This window comes from Trematomus bernacchii, unplaced genomic scaffold (assembly GCF_902827165.1).
Source record: "Trematomus bernacchii unplaced genomic scaffold, fTreBer1.1, whole genome shotgun sequence".
In the NCBI taxonomy this organism is placed as follows: Eukaryota; Metazoa; Chordata; class Actinopteri; order Perciformes; family Nototheniidae; genus Trematomus; species Trematomus bernacchii.
This window is the reverse complement of record NW_022987648.1, coordinates 19,177,976-19,203,114: the sequence shown is the minus strand read 5'-3', so window position 1 is coordinate 19,203,114 and position 25,139 is coordinate 19,177,976. Positions and strand designations below refer to the sequence as shown.

Sequence of the window (25,139 nt, the reverse complement as noted above, 5' to 3'; positions counted from 1 at the left end):
GTTGCAAAGTGCAAATGGTGCTGGAATAATAATGATAGGTTGCTTTATATATATTTGCATTACTAGTATTTCTTTATTATGTATTTAGTTATTTATACTGATATAACATTTATAATATCCTGCCTACCAGTCTATTAACACAATAAGCACAGACTATGGGACACACATTGCAATGTGCAATGTACAACGCTGGAGGGCGTTTGACCTACATCCTATGATTACATTTCATTGCACTCTTCTCGGGAACAGCACGACACTGTATCCACTTTATACAAGTGCGGTATGTTTCTTAAAAAAGTACACCTAAATACTGATTTTACATTAGTATCCAACAAACTCTACCACTTCGTAAAGTGCTGTCTGATATCTGAATGCGGCACCATTATACCTGGAAACTGGAACCAAGTTATTGTTCCTGTAGTTCACTATTTCTCTCCGGAGCCATAACAGAGTGACACGCAGTCTTAGGAAGAGGGAAAAAAGAAGATGGCAGGTTCCAAAGTAAGTTCATTTTTCTTTCTTTTCTATAAGTAATCTATTAACTTAATGTAAAGCGTTGTTAGCCTGTGTTTTCTGTTTAATTCTGGAGGTTTGCAAACACAAGAAAAAACATTGTTTCTCTTTTTCTGAGCTTCAGAAGTTACACGGCGTGACCAGTGTTTGGCGGCGATATGTTCAGACATGTTGGTGCTAACGCTGTCACGCCCCCTATTGATTGAATACAAAACATTACACAACTGTACTGGTTTGACAGAATGAGGACCACGTTATGCCTTTAATGAAATACACAATATGTTCTTTTATTGTTTGTTGTCTGTAGTCAGCGTTGGTGTTGTGCATGGATGTTGGGTTCTCCATGTCCAACTCCGCCCCGGGTGAAGAGCCTCCCTTTGAACTTGCCAAAAAAGTCATTCAGAAGTTTGTCCAGCGCCAGGTAAATGTTTACTACACGTCTTCCTAAAACGAGGAACAAATACCATGAGGATCTCTGTCATATTTGACACACTATGAACATGTCGTTCACAGGTTTTTAAAGAGGCCAAGGATGAGCTGGCTTTAGTTCTGTTTGGCACAGACGCCACCAACAACTCACTGGAGCAGGACGACCAGTACCAGCACATCAGCGTGCATCGTCACCTCATGGTGCCTGACTTTGAGCTTCTGGAGGAAATAGAGAATCAGATCCATCTAGAGAATCAGCAGGCTGATTGTATCCTTTTGCTCAGTACTTTAACCCCAAAATTAAACCTGTATAAAGACTACAACTTATAGTACTTTACATTGGAAGAATGTTTAGGTAAAAGTAAAAAAAGAAGAAGAATGTCATTCATGTGTAACCACATTGAATAGTGATTTTGTTAATTGTATTTCAGATCCAAGGTTAGTTGTTGTTTGATTGGATTTGTTTGTGATTGTTGCATCAATGTGAAATACTTAGTTTTAATGTGTAATTAAGGTGGCACAAGACACAATATTTGCTTTAACCTATGTTAAATGTCAAGTTGCATTATGTAATGGCTATTCTATGATGTGAGAAAATATGTTACCTCCTTCACTCCGATCTACAGGGCTGGATGCTCTTGTTGTGTGCATGGATCTCCTCAAGAAAGAAACACAGTAAGAAGCTCCTTGTATCACATTCTTAGTTTTCACAATTCAAAGAAAAAACTAAAATAATGTGTATCCATTAAAATGTTTATTTTGCTGATGGTATTGTTGGTTTTTCATTGTGTTGGGTTTTCTTTTCAGGGGGAAAAAGTGTGATCGTCTCAACGTTGTCCTCCTGACTGACCTCAACACACAGGCCAGCTCAGAGCAGCTCGATGTCATTATTGAAAACCTGAAACAAGCCGACATCACCCTGCAGTTCTTGTAAGGTTCAGACCCACAAACTATGTGTCATTTTAAATTACATATTATATGAATAGACCCAAAACATTATACCAATAAGGTTAAAGAATAATGATGATTTGTAATGTATTTGTGTTCATCAATACTTATATAAAATGGCAGACATCTATTCTGATAAAACCTTCAATGTTAAATGTGTCTCTTGTAAAGAACATTGAGTGTAGTTAATAACATTGTATCCTTCCTCGGACCAAACCCTTTTCAGTTTGCCCTTCCCTGCGGAGGAAGATGAAGAGGTTGGAGGAGATGCTGGCGAAGGCGGCCCCGGTCACCCAGGCACAGGAAAAGGTCTGTCCAGGGAACAGCAGAGTGGCCTGGACATGGTGAAACACATCATGCTGAGCCTGGATGAGGAGGACGGCTTGAATGAAATTTACTCCTTCAGGTCCGTTAGCTCATATTAAACACACAACATTTCCTAGTGTATACAGTCTATGGATATTTCTCTTGTCTAATATATATATATGTTTTTCTCTCTGAACCACATAGTGATCTCTACACTCAAAAGTTGTAAATCTCTATTTGGATAAATTCATATGACTTGGCTTTCCATGTGCTTCACTCACGCTGTAGGAAAGCAATCGAGCAGCTGTGCATGTTCAAGCGCATCGAGAGGAAACCCATGGCCTGGCCCTGTCAGCTGACCATCGGCAGCTGTCTGTCTATCCGTATTGTTGGATACAAAGCAGTAAGTCTACAGTGAAGACAACTGGATAAATATGTACTATATGCACATTACACAGCTCTTTGACTGTAAACATATTGAGTTCCTTTCTGGGAAAAGTGCTACTCCACATGTTATCATGTTACTGTAAAATCTACTTTGTGAGACCTTGTACAGTAGCAACATGTATTCCACTTATTTCTTACTGCTATTAATGTCAAGATTGTTATCTTATTTGTATTATTATAACATGAATACAAATCAAGTTTTTCCCAGTATGTATCTTTTGACTCAAAGTCATTTTTAATAGTACTGTTTTGTTATGAGTTAATGTGTAGTTTTGATGTATGTTTTGCTCATTCACTTAGTGAATTTGAAAGGAATCTGACATTTCTTTAACCTCCCTTTTGAGTAATTTAAATACACAGATGACAGCCTGTCAGTAATAGTCACATGAAGGTTATCTCATCAGCAACCACTACTTACCATATTCCAGGTGACAGAAGAGAAACTGAAGAAGATATGGGCTACAGTCGATGCTCAAACAAACCAGAAGGAGGACGTGAAGAGAGAGACTGTCTACTGCCTGGATGATGACAATGAGACAGAGGTGCCAAAGGAGGATACCATCCAAGGTGAGAAAGTTATTTTCTAATTAAATAACTCAATGTTGAACTTATCACTTAATAATTCCCAAAACATTGTTTTTCTTGTCCACAGGTTTTCGTTATGGAAGTGATATTGTTCCCTTCGACAAGATTGATCAAGAGCATATGAAATACAAGCACGACGGGAAAAGCTTTGCTGTTCTCGGATTCGCCAAACAGAACATGGTATAATACGTTATGCTACTGTGATCTGCTATCAGGGTTTCTTTCTTCCCCCATCTTAAGTCATTTTAATATTGAGTATCATTTTAGACATTTCCTGTCACAAATTGTTAAGGTAAAAAGAGGCTAGGGTTCCTACTCAATACATCCGATACTTATCAGTTAAAATATACTAGTGATAAGGAAATCCCTACTTTAATACTTAACTGGTTTTTCAATCTGTTTGCAGATACGTCGCCATCAGTTCATGGGGAATCAAGTCATCAAGATTTTTCCTGGCAGAGATGATGAGGTGAGAATGGAGAGACCTGACATGTTGCTGGTGACTGCACGTTGATACTGACCTGTCTGTGTTCCTACTGTTCTGCAGCATGCAGGAGTTGCACTATCCGCTCTCATCCGAGCACTAGATGAACTCAACATGGTGGCCATTATACGTTACGCGTATGACCGACGCTGCAACCCTCAAGTAGGAGCAGCCTTCCCGTGCATCAAGCTGGACTATGAGGTGACGTCACAGAATCATGAAACATGCTGTTTTTATTTAATCTGTCATATAGCACAGAGCTAATGATCTGTCTCTCCCCCTCAATAGTGCCTGATGTACGTCCAGCTGCCCTTCATGGAAGACCTGAGACAGTATACATTCCCTTCCCTTGAAAACAACAAAAAGTTCACTCCGTCAGGTACAAAACGCCTCATAGAATTAACCGATAACTCACAAAACTGACTGCAGATTCTCCACAAGAGGGAGCTTTCTGATCATGATCACAGCAGCAGCTAACCTATTTAGACCTGCGGGTCTGAACATGACATTGTTGCCCCTTCAAGTGAAAAAACTGCTGTTACATTGTGTAACGTGATCGACACTGTGTACATATATTTTTTAATCTAAATCATTTTGACTACTTCAGTGAGAGATGCAGGAATGGACTTGAATGTATTTCTGTGTGTTATGTGATTCCCCTAGACACCCAGTTGTCTGCTGTGGACTCTCTTATTGACTCCATGATGCTGGTTGAGAAGGATGAAAACGGGGATGAAAAGGATATGTACAAGGTCCATAACATTCCCAACCCTTCCTTCCAGAGGCACTTCCAGGTACTGCACTTTGTATTGGAGAGATACAGTACATCTATTACCTTCTCGTTCTGAGGTTAAGTTTTGAAGAAGAGAAGTCATTTTTTTCATGACCTCAAAAAAAGATGTGATGTCTCTGACTGGAGCTTCACCAGCTAGAAGCTGTTGATACTCAATGTGGATTTATTCTTCCTCAGTTACTGTCTGTCTCACCCACCTTACCGACATTTCCTTCAGTGTGTGCATCATCGGGCAGTAAGTCCCGGCACCCCGCTTCCCCCCATGGAGCCGTGGCTGAAGGCTGCTCTTGAGCGCCCTGATGTCATTACTGAACGCTGCCAGGCTCCACTCGAGGAGGTGAAGAGGAAGTTTCCTCTCACAGAAGTGGAGAAGAAGAAGAAGGTCAAGACTAGTGCACAGATATTTGGCAAAGAGTAAGTTGAATTAAGTGTGGTGGTGGGTATTTGATGTTACAGACAGAGCTGTTAGTCATGGAGTGAAAAGTATTTGATCTGTCAAAATTACTCATTATTATATTACAAGATTATGTAAAATGATCAAAAACAGTAGTGTCTGTGCCAAGGTTTTACAGATTATAAAACTATTTTCACTATTCAAACTGCCCCAACTGTCAAAATTGCGAAGAAAATACATGTATTTGTGTTGTTAGACCTTTATCAGGCCATTGTGAATGAGAAGCCCTCTTAAATGGGTCTGCAAAATAACCACATTACATTGTCTTTGTGCAATAGAAAGGCTTAAATACCATTAATGTATTCTATTAAGATCAACATTATCCTAAATGCTAGAAAAGTAAAACTCTGTATAGAAACAATCTCTAGTCTGCCTCAAACTGCTTGAATTAAATGGGCAGATTCCGTACTTTTTGCTAGACGGAGTGCAAGTCTGCAACCTTTAAACTACTCGTCCCTCCCCTGTCTGATGAAATAGATGTGTGAAGTGTTAATTGATATGATATATTTTTCCCAAAGTTTTGGAAAAGTCATGGAAATGTAACTAAAGTTGCATCAAATATAATTTATATTTTATCTAATCGCCGAAATAGTAATACTATAACGATAATAAATACTGTATCGTATACAGTAGTAATGAAACGTAAAATGGCGTTTAACTGTCGAAGTATTTTGCTGGTGAGAGATTTTTACAATCACGCCCTCTAGTCTACAGTGGCTTTAGTCTGTTGGAGCTAGTAAGCCTACTATTTGATTTGTTTTAGATAGGCACACCATGTTTCATATGCAGACCTTATTTTCCGGCTTACCATGTTAAAATAAAAAATGTTCAGTGGTACCGCTGAGAATGAGTACTTTTTTTGGTCATGGAAAATGAGGTAACGGTCATGGAGAAGTCATGGAAAATCATTGGTGAAAAAGTGTATGAACCCTGTGAGTTATAATGACCCCTTTGGCCGTTTACAGCCCTGAGGAGCCAGGTGCCAAGAAGGCCAAAGAGGAGGAAGACGAGGAGGATTATAGCCTGGCTAACATCGCTGAAGGCCCTGTTACTTCGGTGAGAATCAGGGGAGCTGGACTGCATAATAATCCTAGAGAGACAACCACTTTTTAAAAACATCAGCTATTCTTAAAGGAGTACTTCACCACTTGTTTGAACCAGCATACTTTACAATTTCCATTTCACTTCAGTCCTCTGTCATTTTCAACACTTAACTAGGTGGGAAGCGTGGATCCAGCCAGAGACTTCCGGACTCTGCTCAAGAAGAAGAGTCTTTCATTTGGAGAGGGTGAGGTCAAATTCTTCCGTCTTTTTTTCCCGATGGAGCTCGACTGATAAAAAATGTTTCTGTTTATATTATAAACTGCCATGACTCAAGTTCAGCCCTTGTAATTGTGTTTATGTTTTTGTTTGCCTGTGGTGACCCCCGTGTCCTTCCCAGTCTGTCAGCAACTGACTCACAGGATAGAGCAGTTGCTTGGCAACAAGAACACACACTACTACATGAAAAGCATCACCTGCATCGAGGCTTTTAGAGAGCAGTCTGTTAAGGTAAACAAACGTTCCCTATCTTCCATTTGTGGAAATGAATGATTAATACGAGAGTCTGTGTGGAACAAATCGGAACGCAACGTTTTGGTTTTTGCTTTGGAGATAATGAGCGAACTGTCGAAGATAACAATGAGTAAGTTGAAATCTCGCGACTTGAGCCGAGGCCAGCACTTGTGTGAGTTGTGTTTTTAGGAGACTCATAAACAGATCATGAATGATGCATGTCTTTCGTTATTCAGCTGGAGGATGCCAGTCTGTACAATGGCTACCTGCAGTCCCTCAAAAGAAGCATCCCAAACCGAGGGCTGGAGGTCTTCTGGGACCTGCTTGTTCAAGGTATGATAAGCCTCTTTACTCGCAGCTGCAGGATTTCTTGTAAAACCTTTCCTCCCTTGAGGTGAGAAGACAATTCTATAATTTAACTGCAAAAACAATTGATACAAAAGTTGGAACTGATTTATGCTTTAAAATGAGCCTGAATATCAAGTTTTCTAAAAGTGACTTGATGTTTTTGACTTAATTCTTGCTGTTGATTGGCAGATGCCATAACACTGATCAGCAAGGACGAGGTTGAAGGAAGCACTGTGTCCAAAAGTGAATCTAATCAGGTGACTCCCCGATTTAAACCATTGTGAGGTGTTGAGTAAACAAACCCTGTTTTACATATTCAAAATGGTGGCCGTCCTACTAACTGAAGCTTATTTTGTCCTCAGTTTCTGGTTACTGAGGAGAAGAAGGAAGAGGCAGCTGCACCTCCTGCTGAAGATACTGGAGATGTTGATGACTTGGCAAGTTTGATTGTTGTTTAATTCTGACTTTTCAGGTTTTAAATATTTAACTGCAGTGCCCAAAACCCACGTTAGAGCCATTTCCTGTGTATTTTGCAGGATGGCCTGTTGAGACGTTTTATATAACTCTCCAGTCTTACTTTTTTTTTTTCTCTTCCTACACAGCTGGACATGATGTAAGAAAATAGGGAAGGTCTGCAGCGGACATGCAGGGAAACGAGAAGAATGCATCATTCAGCAATCCAATTCAGCCGTCCATTGTTCTGCTCCAACTTGGGGACCCCTGACGTATAACTGGTTATACTGAATTCAGAACTGTGTTGAGGGCTTTACATGTGTTTGTCTTAAAAATCAAAATTATTTTATACTGAGTTCTAATTTCAATGTTAATTATCAGTAATGTCGGAACAATGAATGTTTAAAATCTCAAGATTTTATTTGCACTTCAAACCCTTTGTGACTTTACAAAAGAGAGCACTGTCTTGTCCAATAAACTGCTGGTTTAATATCTTGAAGCTTAATGGTTGATGATGAATGCTCCACTTGTGTAATTTAAAAAATATATATAACAAACCATTGCAAATTAATACAGTTTTCCTGACAAATGTAGTAAAGCACAATGGCATGTTGTCATTTGCTAATTGAACAGTGCAAAGTAGAATCTCAGTGGCCGCTCTTTAACACACCCACTGGACGAAACGGTCAAACAAACTGGACTGGGACATATCCGCAAAGTCTTTTACTTTAAAGATGGCGTCCCGGTCGTCCATGGCCAGCTTCATTAGGACTTTTTGGTCAACGTCACTTCTTGTGGTTACCACTGTGGAGACCACCTGTGACCCGCGCATCGCACTGACTGCCTCGTCCAGGTTTTTGCTGTCAGTGACGCCGTCTGTGATGAAAACAAATGAAACCTCTGCGTTGCGTCTTGTCAGGCGAGCATTTCTTTTACCCAAGACTGTGTCGATGGTGTGGATGATGGCCGGCCCTACGCTTGAAGAAGAATCCATATATAGCAAGCGTGCTATGCCATCGGCGATAACAGTAGGGTCGTGTGTGAGAGGGAAGGCCTCGAGGATCTCGTTCTCCTTACCAAACTCTATCAGTGCCAAGCGAGCTCGCATTCGATCAGTCCTGCTCGAAGCCAGACTCAGTCGGTCTGCCGCCTTTTGCAGAAATTCACGGACATACCGGAAGTTCTCCGTCCCCAGGCGTTCTGAGCCGTCCAGTAAAAATACCAGATCCACTGGTCGCTCGAGACACGGAGCTACATCAGGTTCTGCAAATAAATAAAATGAATAAATCACTGAGCTGCAATCCATTGTACCATTAACAAATCATCTAGCCGTGAATAACACCTACCGCTTTTACAGGGAAGATCAGGGCACACAACCACAGGATCTAGAAGTGAAATAAATGGATTTAGGTTAGAAAACGGGTAAGCAGAACCTGTATACTTGGTGCAGAAATAAATCATTAAACATGGAAGTAAGCATTTTAGGACTTCTATTCGCTTGTCTCAAAGTCAAACATTTTTAAATGGGCTTTTTGGTTAGATGCCTAAGAATAAGGTCCATGGTTTACACAAGCTTAAGGGATATGTCATGAAATATCGCACTTGAGAATGTCTGAAACTTCAATGTGCCAAACGGGGGTTGCTAACAATGGGCTTCAACTCTATTGTCATTCTGCTGTGTGTAAGGGTACAGGACTTACTGGGACAAAGCACAGTCTCCATCGTCTGTATAAAGTCCTCAGCCACCAAGTCAGCGTAACGCCTCATCCCAGTGACGTGTTCCTTCTTGTTGCACGCAATCGACCCCAGGATCTCATCATCCTGTGCCTTCTCAAACATATCACCAACCCCAATCGCATTCACCACCACATCGTCATCGTTGCAAAGGTACTGCAGCAGATTATCATTGTCGCGCGGGTCAAAGCGGCCATCTGTGATCACCACCACAGATACTTTGGCCTGGGCTCGCTTGCCGTCCCTGATGAGGTTGTCGTAGGCGAACTTGAGGGCTGAGGGTGTGAAGGTGCCCCCGGCAATCCACTCTAGGTTCTTCACTGCTGTTTTAAAAGCAGACATGGAGTTGATTTTGGGGTCATTGAGACGAATGGCTTCAAAGGTCCCGTTGTGACTGAATTGTACAACTCCGACTCTTGTGCCTGAAAGAGGGAGACAAGTCAAGTGGTGCAGATCAAGCTGGCTTTGCTCTATTAGTTGTTACTCTCAACAAATCACAGGAAAATTAACTAGTTACACTTTAGATGGCTGAAAATGTATAAATCTGACAATCATAGTCTGCCGGTACTGTCAAAAACGAGTGTAGTGCCAAAGAGGGTTACTGTCATTTTGTATTCAATCCAATATGTATATTGAATTTGGATTTAGTGATTCATTCTTTGGAAACGGTTAATCTTTAATGGCAAACTCTACTTCTTGGCACTTGAAAATGTGTGTGCAGAGAGATTTGCAGGGTGGTCTGGGCTGCGGTTTTGCTTCACTGTACCGGTTAATGACGCAGGATCGTTTGCCATAGATCCCAGCCTGTTGATGGTGTTGATAACAAAGTTCTTTTCCAGGGTGAAGTTTGTCAGCCCCACACTCTCTGAGCTATCAATTATAAATACAATGTCCAGAGGTCCACAGTGCTTCTCACAGTCTGAGACAAAACACAAGAACAGGATCAGTAATTCAAAATAAATAAAACGATGTAGCTGTGTTTGATCGGTGGAGATATTTACCACAACAACCACACGTCTCCCTGATGTAAGTCATGACATCACATTCCTGTGGTGACAGGTGTGCATGTTAGATACAACCAGGCAAATCTAATTATTTACGGATTATTTACTTTTTTAAAGTTGACTCACATTGAGCCCAGGATCGCCCACTGGTCCTTGGTCGCCCTACACACAGAGAGAGAAAGTGCAATTGGAGCTCAAATTTGCACGCATGGTCAAGTCATTATTTGAGTGTTTGTGCTGGTGTTTACATCAGATCCAGGGTTTCCTCTGGGTCCTCTCTTTCCTGGCTCACCCGGCTGACCTGGGTCCGCCTGCACAGAAAACATTTTAAAATGAAGGTGACTCATTTTTCTTAAGAAGTAATATGTTTCATTAATGTCTGCATCTGATTAAAGCCAATACTACATTTTTCTTCAGAAGATTAGCAGAATGTTCCTCATAACATTAATGTAATGTGTTTTCAAAGTGTTTTCAGCCTCCATGTACTGTAGGCACGTTATTGCTTAACAAAACATCCTAATGCATCCCTTTGGACTGTGGGTGTGTTTCTAAAGGAGAAACTGCACCTGGTACAATATCGAGTGACGTCTCAGCCATCTGCTTCAGCTAAACGTAAGCATCGCATGTTTTAATGTTGTCTTTTCTAACTATCAAATTCAACTTTTTAAGTTATTAATCTTACAGGCCCTCCTGGTGTTCCTTTGTTTCCAAGTTCTCCTTTGGCCCCACAATCACCTCTTCCCCCAATGGGTCCTCTTCTACCGGGATCCCCTCTGTCTCCCTGGAAAGATCAGAGGTACTTTAGACTCAGGTATGCAACATATGCAAGAATATTGTGTGTGGTAAACAGAAAACCGTACAGTGGATCCTCTCGATCCAGGGTAGTTGAATCCTGTTCTTCCGTTGTCACCCTTTAAAATAAATACATCATTCACAAAATGTTAGAGCATTTTAAAAGATGCCATATTGAAAGTGAGGAACAGAATATTGTTACCTACTTTTGGTCCAGGGGGCCCAGAGTCTCCCCTTGGTCCTAGATCTCCTTGATTTCCAAGGCTGCCCTGAAATTTACAGAAAAAAAGATATTTTTTCAAAACTCAAGCTCCAACAATGAGCAGTGTTGATGATGATGAGGGTACAAACAACATACGTTTCCTCCGGGGCTGCCTGTTTCTCCGGGCTGACCCCTCGATCCTGGGAGCCCTAGATCTCCCTGGAAGAGAAAGAAAACGTTATCACTGGGCATCACCTCGACTCCAGAGAAAAAACTGACCTACTTATGTTGATGTGAATTTGGCAATGCACACTACTTTATTTTAAAACGCTTGTAAAAAAACAAAAATACCAGAAAAAACCTGTTTTTACAATAACAGTCTTCACTCAAGCTTTTTTTGGCAGCAGTCAGGACATTCAGTTCATTATTGGTGGTCTGAGGAAGACTTGCAGATTTCTTAGGGAGCTGCTGAGTCATCCCTCTGCCAGAATCCACCCACAGCACAATCCCCTCACCTTAGCGCCATTTAGTCCATCTTCTCCTGACCGGCCTCTGAGTCCCTCTGGCCCGCGATCGCCCTGAAGAAGTAAATGATTGAGTCAGGATCTACAATGAAACATTAATCATCAAGTAATGTTAACAATATGCAACCGAGAGCCATTAATTCTATATCTGCAGAATGTGGGAGGAACTGAGAACTTGGTTAGAAAAAGCCCCAAAACAACTCCTCAAACAGGACAAGGAAGTGTTTAGCAACGTTATCTGGACTAGACCAAATCCCTGCAGAGGGATTTGAAACTTGTGGGAGTTGAATTCTCTTGTAAAGTTCACACACATCCGTTGTTTTGTTAATGTTTCAAAATAAGCTGTTATTTAGCTCTCATATCACCAGCACCAGCATTTTCTTCCCACCATGTTCGTCTTTGCATGTTTCTTTTCAAGCATGTTACACTTAGTTTGAACTTTATTACATTTAATTAAGTCATATTTCAGAGGAATATTTATAGATTTGACATTTTTGCAGCTTTACGAGGTTGGTTTAAGAATCTTTTTTTTTCTTTTCTGGGCGCTGGACTTACCTTCTCTCCCTTTAGCCCATCATTACCCGGCCCTCCTTTTGTTCCAGAGTCTCCTCTCCTTCCCTGTTAATATTTATTTGATGATTATTAAAACCAACTAGGGTACATTTTTATAATGATAATGTATATTTTGATAGTTGAGATACCCTTTCGCCTCTTGGTCCACGTGTGCCAGGAGGCCCCTGCAAGAGATGGTGGTTTTATATCAGACTCAGCTTTGTAACATTAACTTACAGTTATATATAATTCAAGTAATGATCATGAAAAGAAAACTTGTTCTGTACCGAAGGTTGCTTTTCTCCAGGCAGCCCTGGATTTCCAGCATTTCCGTCTTCACCCTGACACACATAGATTTCAGGGTTTGTTTTGCAGTTCAGGAACATTTTCATTTTTTTCTGACTGTGTTTTCTCTTGTGTTAAATTTAAAGTGTACCTTTGGTCCTTGGTCACCACTAGGGCCAGAGGGACCTGACTTTCCAGGAAGTCCTCCGTCACCCTAAACAAACAAACAAACATACAATACTAAAAATCTACTAATACATATTTGCAATAGTTAAAACATGCAGAAAATGGTGGAATGCTTTTCCCGCTGGAGGTTGAGACCTTTCCTGTCGTAAAAATGTGTTAGAGACGAGACAGATCCCAGTTTTGGTTTCACACAGACCTTTGCTCCGTTGTCACCATGTGGCCCAGTGTCACCAACATCTCCATGGTAACCATCTGGTCCCTTTTAGGCAGAAAATCCGATGATAAGATATTTCAGTAAACCAACAAATTATTCTTTATAACTGTATATCTGATGGATTGTAAAATGAATCATATTTAATCTAATAATTAAGTTTGATGGTGGATTAGCACTGGAACATTAATAAAAACATTTCACCTTATTTGAAAACATTAAACATTTCAACACCAGCACTTTAGGGCAACATTTTAATTAATTCACCAAACTACTTGACTTACCTTGTCACCTGAATCCCCTTTGCAACCAGGAGCTCCGATTCGTCCCATTTTACCCTAAAGACAATAATATTATATCAGTATAATGAACAGATTAATTAATGTACTATATATTTTACTTTGTTGTCGTAGACTCACCTTTTGACCATCTGTTCCATTCATGCCAGGTCCTCCTGCCACACCCTGAATATTTAAACGTCGGAGAAGACAGTTGATTAACAACTGTATGCAAACACTGACATGGTCTAATATAAAATATGTGCGAGCACAAACTATAACCATTATTTACCTTTGCTCCACCTGATCCGATTTCCCCCTGACGATGAACAGCAAAACCATTAATTTAACAGCATTTCATTTAATTTGACAGATAAAGCTGGGATATAAAGATGTATCTCTCACCTTGTCACCATTTGAACCAATCTCTCCCTATATCAGAGCAAAGAGGGACATGTTAGTGAAATTAAGAATAACAATAACATAGTACATAACATCATCAATAAGGGACCTCAGCAAACCTTTGAACCAGGTTGTCCGATTGGACCTTCAATGCCAGGATCGCCCTGTAATACAAACACACTCAGAATTAAAACAATATAATATTGATTTTACAGAATTCCGAGTGTAATAACAATGCAGACTTCTTCCTACCAGCTGACCATTCGCACCGCTTGGCCCAGTATGACCTCTGTCTCCTTTCATACCCTAGAAATAAGTGAAAATATCGGCATTTCAACAAAACAAAGTATAGTCAAGCAGAAATATACATTATTTATATAATTTAGATTTTATTTTGTATGTCTATACTCACCTTTGGACCTGTTGGCCCTTTCGGTCCATGGATCCCAGGAGTTTGAAAGCATTTATGTTCAAAACACTACACGATCAAAGAGTACAAAAAACAATATTAAACCTACTAACGCATGAAAACTGAGAACACCAGAGCATTTTTGAAGACAAACATTTAATTACTTGTCTTGTTTAATATATCAATAATAATGTCAAGGTTTTTCCTACCTGTAAGTAGGCTTGATATTTCTGCAAAGACAAGACAACAGTAAGTGAAAAGTACATAGCAATGATACTGTCATTTAATCTGAAAAAAGTATAAGCATTCAAGTTAGGGGTGACACTGTCTACCGGTATTGACGATAACCGTGATATTTAAATGTTTTGATTTAGATTTCACATTAATAAAACACATTATGATATTATCATTTTAAGATAAAGCTCTTCTTAAATCATTATTGTTTGTGCCTTAATGGTTACATCATCTCTCTTAACCTAAAAAAAGAGACAAATGGCACAAAAAATCGCATTATTATCATTATTTCAGATTTTCGTATAATATAATGTCATAATAAAGTAATCATGAATTATTTTGCCCATGATAATCCTGTAGTGAAAATACCCTGACAGTTCTTATTCAAGGTGAAAAAACGAAAACGTTTAGAACACCATGATTTGTATGATACGATCGATGGACTGCGTCTTTATCTCTGGTTTCCCGTCAGCGATGTCCACGGCTATGTAGTCGTCTCGGTACAGTTCAGTGGGAGAGCCGGCGATATCCCTCAACCCCAGCTCATCGACGCTCCTGGACGCGGCCACTGAGAAAATCTGGATCCCTTTCTCGCGGGCTTTCTCTGCCTCCGCCTTTATCCCTCCACACTTCTCTGCTGTCACATGCCCGTCGGTGATGACCACCGAGAAGAGGACGGCCTTCGTCTGGGAGTAGTGGGTGGTCATATGGTGAGTCATTCTCCTGATGGCGCAGTCTGTGTACGTGCCTCTGCCCTTGTATATAATCCCGTTGAGGTTCCTGATGAAGTTCTCCTTTGTGGTGAACTGACTGAAGACATGCTGCGTCTCGGAGAAGTTCAGGCCTCCTATGGACCAGGAGATCTGGATCTGACCTCTGTACTCCTCGTCGTCCAGCTTTTGGGCAAACATCTTGGTGAACTCCAGGACTTTTCTCACCAGGCTCCCAGGCGGGGACTCCTGTAAGGCGATGCTCTCCGAGGTGTCCAGGGTGAAAAACAGCTTGATGGGACACTCAATTATCCCAGCTGGAGGAGAGAAAGTGGCAACAGTTAACTGCTCTGCTGCACTTAAGGTGTAATTTGTTGCACTACTAGACACATGTAGGGGTGGAAAGCAACAATGTGCTTGTACTCAAGTGCTGTGTTTATATTCAGGTTTGAGGTATTTTTTACTTCACTTGGGTCTATTCTTTAGTTTAGTTTTGAGTTTATTCTTCCTCTACTTTTCAGAGGAACATTTAGGGTGCACTATTTTCTTTACGAATTCAGAACTTTGCACACAAAACATAAAAAGAGCTTTTAAAATATGATGCTTTGTAAACATTAAACTAAACAAGTCAAGTGGAGCTGAAAGGATGATTCAATAAACAGATAAATCAGTTGACATTATTTGGCAACACTTTTATAATTGTTAGTCATTTCACAACATTTCATGGTTCAAGCTTCCAAAATGGGAAGAATTGTCATCTATGATCATTTAAATAATTTCAATTTACTTTAATAAGTAGGAGGTTTAAGCTATTAATTGAACAAAACGTATAAGTATATAAGTAAATCATCTAAATGCATCTTCCACGACTGGTTTCACGTTTTTTTCTTGACCTAAACTCATCTACATTACACAGGGAAATATAGTTTTTACTTGACTACATATTTTTACCCAAAGCTATTTGCTGGTTACTTTCCAGATTGTCATTGTTCATACAAAACAAAATATCAGTTTATGATGTATTGTTATAGATTCAAACCCCCAAAACCTATAGAGCAATAAGAATGAACTCCGCCTTGACCAATACAACATCTGAGCATACCTCTTATATATTAGGTTCATCAATACAAATCCTCCATAATGGTTCTCATTCTACATAATGGGTTACTTTTCATAGTTAACATTTTGTTATCAATACTTATATTATAATATTTTCAGAAATGTAGCACTTTTATGGTAGTTGTATTTTTCTTGAGTTAAGGACCTGAGTACTTGTTACACCATGAAATTGCCTTAACTTTTAGGGAAATAACTATTAAGATGTTCTATATTTAGCTGAAAGGAAGTGGTTTGAAACTCACTGTCACAACCTTCAGGTCTGGGTATGGGCGGCAGAGGAGGAGGAGTCGGTCCTGGACTGTCCCCTCGCCCAGGTATCGGCCTGGGTCCCCGAGGCGTCAGATCCTGAGGGACTGCAGCTTGGAGCATGCACAGAAAGATGAACCCTGAAATCAACCCCATTTTTTCCTGCAATAAAAAGGCAGAGAGCAGAGGACAGTTGTTGAAGGCTTACTTTTAACTCCAATGCTCTTTTTTTTAAATGCAGGAAATAGCTGTCAAACAAGTGAGTCTTCACAGAAGGCGTCTTCACAGAGCGCAGGAATGTTTATCAATGTTTTAAACAGTGTCAGTGAATGACCACACTGTGGAAAAATAGCACAATATTTAAGATTGTAGCTTAAATCCAAATTTCAGTTGTTACATCCCACCTGTTTGGTGAAGCATCCATGACTGCGTTCCCAAACTATTTCATATCAAGAGCAATAAAACATAAAAAAAGACAAGAGAGGAGTTTGTGTAAATATGGCCCTGAGCTAAAGAAGACATGTACTGTTTGGATAGGACAGCTGTGTGCTGTAAGTGAGGATTACGTTTACTAATCACACACAATAAACATCAGCAAATACAAATGAATAACACTCAGACTAAACTTTTGTTTTAGTGTAACACCAATCCACATTTTGGGTTCCCAAAACAAAGACAATGGTAGAATTTTACTGAAGGAAATCTAATCTAAGAGGTTTTTCTTGTACAGTGCTTGAATGTAAGTTCAATTACCTAAGTACTTTTTGAGGTACTTGTACTTTTCTTGAGTATTTCCTTTTCATGCAGCTTAATGTCCTACTTTACTCAAACCAAGAGGGAAACATTGTAGTTTTAACTCGATTACATTACTGTCTATTGTTATTTGCTCACACATTGATATTTTACAAACCAAAAAATGTGTTCTTATAAAATCGAACCAATAAGAAGATACTATTTGCTCCACTGGACACACAATTAAAATGCTGTTTTCAAAGGGGAAATTCTGCAGTTGTATTACCACAGTGTAAAACATGTCGAATGCAATAATGTTGATGCATTATTTTAATCTAAAACTGGTAAAGGCAGGGCTATTCTTGGTTAATTAATTTACTTTATTTGCTGTGAATTCCCTCCAGGGTTCAATTAGGTTAATCTTAATCTGCAATACATAATTGTTTACTTATTGTTTGTATTTAATATTATATTTTGAATGTGCATACAGTAATTTAAGTCATCGGTTAAACGTAGTGGATTGAAAAATAACCTCCAAGATATGCCTCAGAATAAAAGCAGAAACTAACCATAGTCAACAAGTACCTCAACAACGTCCACCTTATATCTAAATTAATTTGCGATTTTGGTCCAATTTGTGATAAAATAATATTAAACTCTGAACAGTAAAGGGCCCATACATACTTTTACTATTGATGCTTAAAGCACATTGCTCTCTTATTTAAACTTTTACCAGACTATACTTGTCATTTTACTTTCCTTACTTTGAGTTATTTTGTTTCGAAAACACACGTCAGCTGCAACGTTAAGCAGGCCTTCATATAATCGAAACACTACTATAATAAAAATGTTCCGATACTTATCTGGTATGTGCTTTACACACCTTACCTCTCTAAACCTTCAGAAAAGTAGAAACAAATGACTCACCGCGGCGACTGTGCGGACAAGGTGAAATCTGTGAGCTGCACCTCGACTCTGTCAGGAATTCAAGCGTTTTCCAGAGACTGTAAACTTCCGATGTTCATCACTGCGGTCAAGCCAGCCTCCACTTCGGAAAACACAGTCAAGCCAGCATCCGCGTTGTTTTGCGGTGCGCGAATATCCTATGCATTACGGTAGCGGTCTGGAAAAACTGATTGAAAGTGCTTACTCGGTCAATAACAATTATACCAAACATATTAAAATATGTACTATATAGGCCTAATGTGATCAATAATAATGTAAGACAAACTACGTATAACTACCACATTATAACTGACTGAATGTAAAACTTAAAGAGTTTCAAAATAAAAGACCTTTGAAGTCTCATATATGAGCTATCATCCCTCTGTTTTTAGATGAGAATAAAACAAAAACTGTCCAGTATCAAATACTAATATCACTTCAGGGTGATAGCAGGACACCCCATCTAGTCACTCAGGGAGAATCAGGACAATCTGATGTGCAGTTTCAAAATAAAAGATCTTTGAAGTCTCATATATGAGCTATCATCACTCTGTTTTTAGATGAGAATAAAACAAAAACGGTCCAGTATCAAATACTAATATCCCTTCAGGGTGATAGCAGGACACCCCATCTAGTCACTCAGAGAAAATTAGGACAATCTGATGTAGAGTTTCAAAATAAAAGACCTTTGAAGTCTCATATATGAGCTATCATCCCTCTGTTTTTACATAACAGTAAAACAAAAACTGTCCAGTATCAAAGACTTATTTCACTTCAGGGTGATAGCAGGACACCCCATTTAGTCACACAGGGAGAATCAGGACAATCTGATGTAGAGTTTCAAAATAAAAGACCTTTGAATTTTGAGACCAATTCCATCAGATTAATGGTAAAAACTTAGAGGACATTATTCAACTTCTGAAATCCTCCTCCTGCTGCCTTGATATTATTCCAACAGGATTTTTCAAAGATGTTTTTCCTTGCATGGCCTCAGATCTACTTCATATAGTAAACACATCTCTTCACTCAGGTATTTTTCCAGAGGCCCTGAAAACTGCAGTCATTAAACCGCTCTTAAAAAAGAATAATCTAGATGCCTCAGTAATGAACAATTACAGGCCAATATCAAACCTGCCATTTCTAGGTAAAATCATTGAAAAAGTTGTATTTCAACAGTTGAGTAACTTCTTGCATTTAAATAACTGTTTGGATGTGTTCCAGTCAGGATTTCGTCCAAACCACAGCACTGAGACTGCTCTTGTAAAGGTCTTCAATGACATCCACTTAAACACAGACAGTGGCAGAACTTCAGTGTTAGTATTATTAGATCTCAGTGCTGCGTTTGACACTGTTGACCACAACATATTACTAGACCGACTAGAAAACTGTGTGGGACTTTCGGCAACAGTTCTAAATTGGTTTGAGTCCTACATAAAGGACAGAAAAAACTTTGTTTCTATAGGTAAATACACATCTGAGTTGACAAATATGACATGTGGGGTACCTCAAGGCTCCATCTTGGGGCCTCTTCTCTTTAACATCTACATGCTACCACTGGCTCAGATAATGAAAAACAACAAAATAAGTTACCATAGCTATGCGGATGACACACAAATTTACGTAACAATTTCACCAGGAGATTATGCTCCAATTCAAACACTGAGTAAGTGCATTGAACAAATCAATGACTGGATGTGTCAGAACTTTCTCCAATTAAACAAAGATAAAACTGAGGTAATGGTTTTTGGAGCCAAGGCAGAACGTATAAAAGTTAGCGCTGAGCTTCAGTCTGCAATGTTCAAAACAACAGATAAAGCCAGAAATCTAGGTGTAGTCATGGACTCTGACCTGAGTTTCAACAGTCACATTAAAACAGTTACTAAATCAGCCTACTATCACCTAAAGAACATATCTAGGATTAAAGGACTAATGTCACAGCAGGATTTGGAAAAACTTGTCCATGCTTTTATCTTCAGTAGACTCGACTACTGCAATGGTGTCTTTACAGGCCTCACTAAATAATCTATTAGAAAGCTGCAGCTAATTCAGAACGCCGCTGCTCGAGTCCTCACTAACACTAAGAAAGTGGATCACATCACTCCTGTTCTGAAGTCCTTACACTGGCTTCCTGTGTGTCAAAGAATAGATTTCAAAAATATTGTTGCTGGTTTATAAAGCTTTGAATGGTTTAGGCCCAAAATACATGTCTGACCTACTGCTAAATTATGAACCATCCAGAACTCTCAGGTCTTCAGGGACTGGTCAGCTTTCTGTCCCCAGAGTCAGAACTAAACATGGAGAAGCAGCATTCAGTTATTATGCTCCAAACATCTGGAACAAACTCCCAGAAACCTGCAGGTCCGCTGCAACTCTTACTACTTTTAAATCCAGGCTGAAGACTTTTCTTTTTGCCGCTGCTTTTAATTGAACTATTCACATCTTAAACTGCACTGTAACTTTTAACTTTTATCCATGTATTTTTTCTTTTAATGTTTATTTTATTATCTTTTCTTTTTAATGACTGATTTTAAATGCCATTTTTAAAATGTCTTCCATTTTTGTAAAGCACTTTGAATTGCCTTGTGTTGAAAGGTGCTATATAAATAAACTTGCCTTGCCTTGCCTTGCCTTTGAAGTCTCATATATGAGCTATCATCCCTCTGTTTTTAGATAAGAATAAAACTAAAACTGTCCAGTATCAAAGACTTATTTCACTTCAGGGTGATAGCAGGACACCCCATCTAGTCACACAGGGAGAATCAGGACAATCTGATGTAGAGTTTCAAAATAAAAGACCTTTGAAGTCTCATATATGAGCTATCATCCCTCTGTTTTTACATAACAGTAAAACAAAAACTGTCCAGTATCAAAGACTAATATAACTTCAGGGTGGTAGCAGGACACCCCATCTCGTCACTCAGATAAAATCAGGACAATCTGATGTGCAGTTTCAAAATAAAATACCTTTGAAGTCTCATATATGAGATATTTTATTTTGAAACAATATCTGAGTGACTAGATGGGGTGTCCTGCTATCACCCTGAAGTGAAATAAGTATTTGATACTGGACAGTTTTTGTTTTATTCTCATCTAAAAACAGAGGGATGATAGCTCATGTATATGAGACTTCAAAGGACTTTTATTTTGAAACTCTACATCAGATTGTCCTGATTCTCCCTGTGTGACTAGATGGGATGTCCTGCTATCACCCTGAAGTGAAATAAGTCTTTGATACAGGACAGTTTTTGTTTTATTCTCATCTAAAAACAGAGGGATGATAGCTCATATATGAGACTTCAAAGGTATTTTATTTTGAAACTCTACATCAGATTGTCCTGATTTTATCTGAGTGACTAGATGGGGTGTCCTGCTATCACCCTGAAGTGAAATAAGTATTTGATACTGGACAGTTTTTGTTTTATTCTCATCTAAAAACAGAGGGATGATAGCTCATATATGAGACTTCAAAGGTCTTTTATTTTGAAACTCTTTAAGTTTTACATTCAGTCAGTTATAATGTGGTAGTTATACGTAGTTTGTCTTACATTATTATTGATCACATTAGGCCTATATAGTACATATGTTAATATGTTTGGTATAATTGTTATTGACCGAGTAAGCACTTTTATTTTGAAGGTAGTTTTTCCAGACCGCTACCGTAATGCATAGGATATTCGCGCACCGCAAAACAACGCGGAGTGGAGGCTGGCTTGACCGCAGTTAATCATCTCAATCAGAAAGACTCCATATCAGCCAGGGTCAGCTCGTGGTCGAGGAGCCGCCCGTTTAATCTCGACACACGCACGAACTCGTTTGGGGCGCGCGCACACACACGCACGCGGAAGGGAATTTCATTGGAGAGCTGATGTTTAGATGAAGTCTGAGTTGGACAAATCCACTGAAAGCTTCAGAGAGAGCATTCTGGACAATACGTTTTAAATAAATACAACATGCCTTATAATCTATGTATCTGCCGGATTAGACAGAATGAATGTTAGTCACGAGTTGAATCTGTCCAAACACTCCTCTGCTTCACATCCTTACATGGAGAGAGCTCTCAGTGTGTTTAGATTTCAAGACCTTACAGCACCAGACATGGCATGTTGGAATTTAACTGCTGTAACTATCCAACTGTTTGTTCATAACGTAGTTGATGAACAGAAAATGTGCCAAACAGTATATTTACATGATTGATTCATCAAATTATTATTTATTTCTTTAAAGCAAAAATGCCAAATATTATTTAGTTCCAGCTCGTCCAATGTGAACACTTGCTAACTCTCTGTTTGTTCTCTGGACCCAAACATCTGCAGTGGCTAACATATACATGTACAACTACAAGTATGTACATGTATGCACTTTTTGAGGTATACTGCTACTTTACTTTTACATTCTGCACACCTTGCCTTACAGATTGAGATTTTACATACAAAACCTACACAAGCTGTTAAAACTGTATGCATTGTTATAGAAATCCTCAACAATGTATAAAATATTAATCTTCCTCCATTTGTATACAAATAAAATAATACTGAAGGGGCCCTTTTTCTGCATAACATTGACTATTTTCTTAAATCTGGCATGCACAGTGTTGTTTTTCCACGCTGGTGGTTGTACATGAAATTGCAACAGGAAGCAGTTAATTAAAACACGCTTTTTAAACTATTCTATATATAATGACACATTAGAACAGCAACCAGATGTCCTGAACCACTTTCTTCTCTGTGGGGCTTTTCAACACTTGCCCCAAATGACCCTGGCCCACATGTAAACATTTGTCTACACAGTCTGTGTGTGTTACTCACCAACACGCGTTGTGTGTATCCTTGAGGTCTGACAAACATGTTGAATGCATTTTCTTTCTCTAAAAGCTTTTTCTCAAATGTTTGAATTGTATTGCAAGCCTACTATGTTTACATCCATCTTTACTTAGCAATCTTCTTCTTCACTTCTGACACCTTGCTGCTTTGGGGCATTACTTTCTCCTGTGCATCAGTGGAATAAAACCATAATCTAAGATTAAAAGTATATTAGTGGTCATAAACTCAAGGCGCCTTTAAGTAAAGACTATTTCAACCTCTATCTCAATTTTAAGATTTTACATACAGTTTTTACATTTTTTACATTTTTATCATAGACTTTAAAGGTCACCCACATTTATTTTCAATTTCTTTTTAAAGGGGACCTATCATGCAAAATGCACTTTTGTACGTCTTTTATACATGAATATGTGTCCCCGGTGTTCCAGGGAACTCACCAAGTGTCAGAAAACACAACCCTCTCTATTTTCCTCCATACCCAAATCTCTAAAAAAGGGGCTGCAACGGATCTGATAAAAACTGATCCAGATTTGAACACTGTCCTGACGTCAGGACAGTGGCGCTACGGCTATTGGGCCAACTCCACCAATCAGGAGGAGACAGCCACGGCCATTGCCGTTCGAAAGCGCTGGAGACGCTGTAGTACATATGCCAGGCCAGTAGATGGTGCTGTTCTCACAGAATCAGCCCTTGCAAAAACAGAGCTAGAAATTGTCAAATTGAGCAAAATGAGGCATGGCTAAAATGCATGATCTGTTTGGTATTTTGAAAAAAAAAAAGTATAAATATGCCTTATATAGGTATGGTCCTATACTATATTATTCAAATATAGCATGATAGGTCCACTTTAAGTTGTTTCATTCTTAAACAACCTGAATATCTGCTGTAGAGAGAAACACACACAGGTCCTCTGGATTGGATGGCACTCTGCAGCGGGAGCTTTGTATGCACTGCCAAGAGACATACAATCCATTTTTCATTGTCTCCTGAAGGACGTTTTCCCTTTGAGACGCTTTAGATTATTACAGATGACCTGCCTGTCTTTTCATGCCTCTATGATTTTATTCTGTTCTTTTTTTAAATATAAATCAAGGACAGAGACGTGTCCCCTCTGCAGTAACTGGTGAGGTCACTAAGTGGCCCTGATGATTGAAACTGTATGCTTCGTTTAACTTTAGTATTTAAACGCAAGTACAGATATGCTTTGGTGGAAATGTTATTCGAGGCACTTACCAAACTCAGGGGTGTATAACTTCACTGTAAGTGTTCCCATTGCTGACCAAGGCACCATTATGAACCAATTATGTTTTTATAATGCTATGCATTAAGTGCTTGGCTTAATCTAACCAATGGAGCAGTCTCTTTAGAAACACAATAATTAAGGAAATGTATACAATCATAGTTTTTGTGACCAATAAATGTTCCATATGCAAAAACACAATTTCTTTCTGCAATTTAGGGGGAAAAAACTAACATCGAAGATTTGCATTTTATTGTTGAACATAACATCAATCATCACGACGAGATTTTACTTTCAGGCATGTTAAACAGGAACATTTTGGACTACTGCCCTTTTGGGACTGGACATTTAGAGGCATTTGCCCTAGTTTGAGATCAGGTCACACTCTGACGCTATATATGACAATCAGCAGGAATGCTTTAGGGCACAAGCAGTTTGCTTATCGACATTTAAAGGAAGTATGCTCAGGAAGTCCCTCATCAGGGGCTCACTGAGAAACGCAGTGGTGCTGCTATTAGCTGCTCACAGTGGCCTGCTGTGTGTGTGTGTGTGTGTGTGTGTGTGTGTGTGTGTGTGTGTGTGTGTGTGTGTGTGTGTGTGTGTGTGTGTGTGTGTGTGTGTGTGTGTGTGTGTGTGTGTGTGTGTGTGTGTGGGGGGGGGGGGGGGGGGGGGGTAGGTGGGGGTGCATTTCCAAAGAGATGCTGAGTGAGCAAATGAACGATTAAGAGAGAGGCAGGCGATCTGAGAGTTTTCCTCCTGGGCAACACTCTTTTGAAACGCCTGCTGCATGCAGATGAACTCTTACAGGTAGAGCAGCTGTGCAGCGTGAGAAGCAATGATTATAATAACCTCCATAAACTAGGGCATACAGTGTCTTACCCAATTCAGCTTTGACACCCTTAACTGTTTATGCTGATACGATATAACTAATTATTCTATGGCAGAAGAACATTACATTGCTTAGCACAACAATGCACATATTTTTTATTTTGGATTATTATTATGTATTTACACAGTATATTCAATCACAACTACAGTATTACAGCTCATGGAGGTGGAGCAACCTTTTTGGTTGGATTATTCCTTAACATTGAATCATATTGCATAACATAATCACATACTCAAATCTCAAAAGCAAAGGGTGTACCTGGTCCATGAGGACACACATGAGTTAATCATCTGTGTTTTTCTTTGTGAATT

The 25,139-nt window shown here is 39.3% G+C and overlaps 2 protein-coding genes across 3 annotated transcripts; one reads left to right on the top strand and one right to left on the bottom strand.

Moving 5' to 3' along the window:
- Window positions 1-257: 257 nt before the first annotated feature.
- xrcc5 (X-ray repair complementing defective repair in Chinese hamster cells 5) lies at window positions 258-7,808 on the top strand. Its single transcript, XM_034134250.1, has 21 exons — window positions 258-501; window positions 821-934; window positions 1,027-1,210; window positions 1,569-1,617; window positions 1,750-1,872; window positions 2,117-2,296; window positions 2,485-2,599; window positions 3,072-3,210; window positions 3,296-3,408; window positions 3,635-3,697; window positions 3,776-3,913; window positions 4,001-4,091; window positions 4,376-4,506; window positions 4,723-4,919; window positions 5,925-6,015; window positions 6,178-6,247; window positions 6,401-6,510; window positions 6,750-6,846; window positions 7,051-7,118; window positions 7,224-7,298; window positions 7,464-7,808. The coding sequence occupies exons 1-21, from the start codon at window positions 487-489 to the stop codon at window positions 7,476-7,478; spliced, it is 2,178 nt and encodes a 725-aa protein (XP_033990141.1). The 5' UTR covers window positions 258-486; the 3' UTR covers window positions 7,479-7,808.
- Window positions 7,712-18,019, bottom strand: LOC117485640 (collagen alpha-2(VI) chain-like). 2 transcript variants are annotated; one of them, XM_034134248.1, is made up of 28 exons: window positions 17,862-18,019; window positions 16,199-16,364; window positions 14,544-15,154; window positions 14,103-14,123; window positions 13,897-13,962; window positions 13,737-13,790; window positions 13,604-13,648; window positions 13,488-13,514; window positions 13,375-13,401; window positions 13,224-13,268; window positions 13,089-13,142; window positions 12,790-12,852; window positions 12,559-12,621; window positions 12,410-12,463; window positions 12,272-12,307; window positions 12,126-12,188; window positions 11,562-11,624; window positions 11,203-11,265; window positions 11,051-11,113; window positions 10,913-10,963; window positions 10,735-10,833; window positions 10,301-10,363; window positions 10,179-10,214; window positions 10,050-10,095; window positions 9,815-9,967; window positions 9,015-9,470; window positions 8,661-8,699; window positions 7,712-8,577 (listed from the first exon to the last, which is right to left on the bottom strand). In XM_034134248.1, the coding sequence occupies exons 2-28, from the start codon at window positions 16,356-16,358 to the stop codon at window positions 7,976-7,978; spliced, it is 3,123 nt and encodes a 1,040-aa protein (XP_033990139.1). In that variant the 5' UTR covers window positions 16,359-16,364; window positions 17,862-18,019; the 3' UTR covers window positions 7,712-7,975. The 2 variants fall into 2 exon arrangements, with proteins under 2 accessions (XP_033990139.1, XP_033990140.1); XM_034134249.1 differs by having other exon boundaries at window positions 16,208-16,364.
- Between the last annotated feature and the right edge of the window lie 7,120 nt (window positions 18,020-25,139).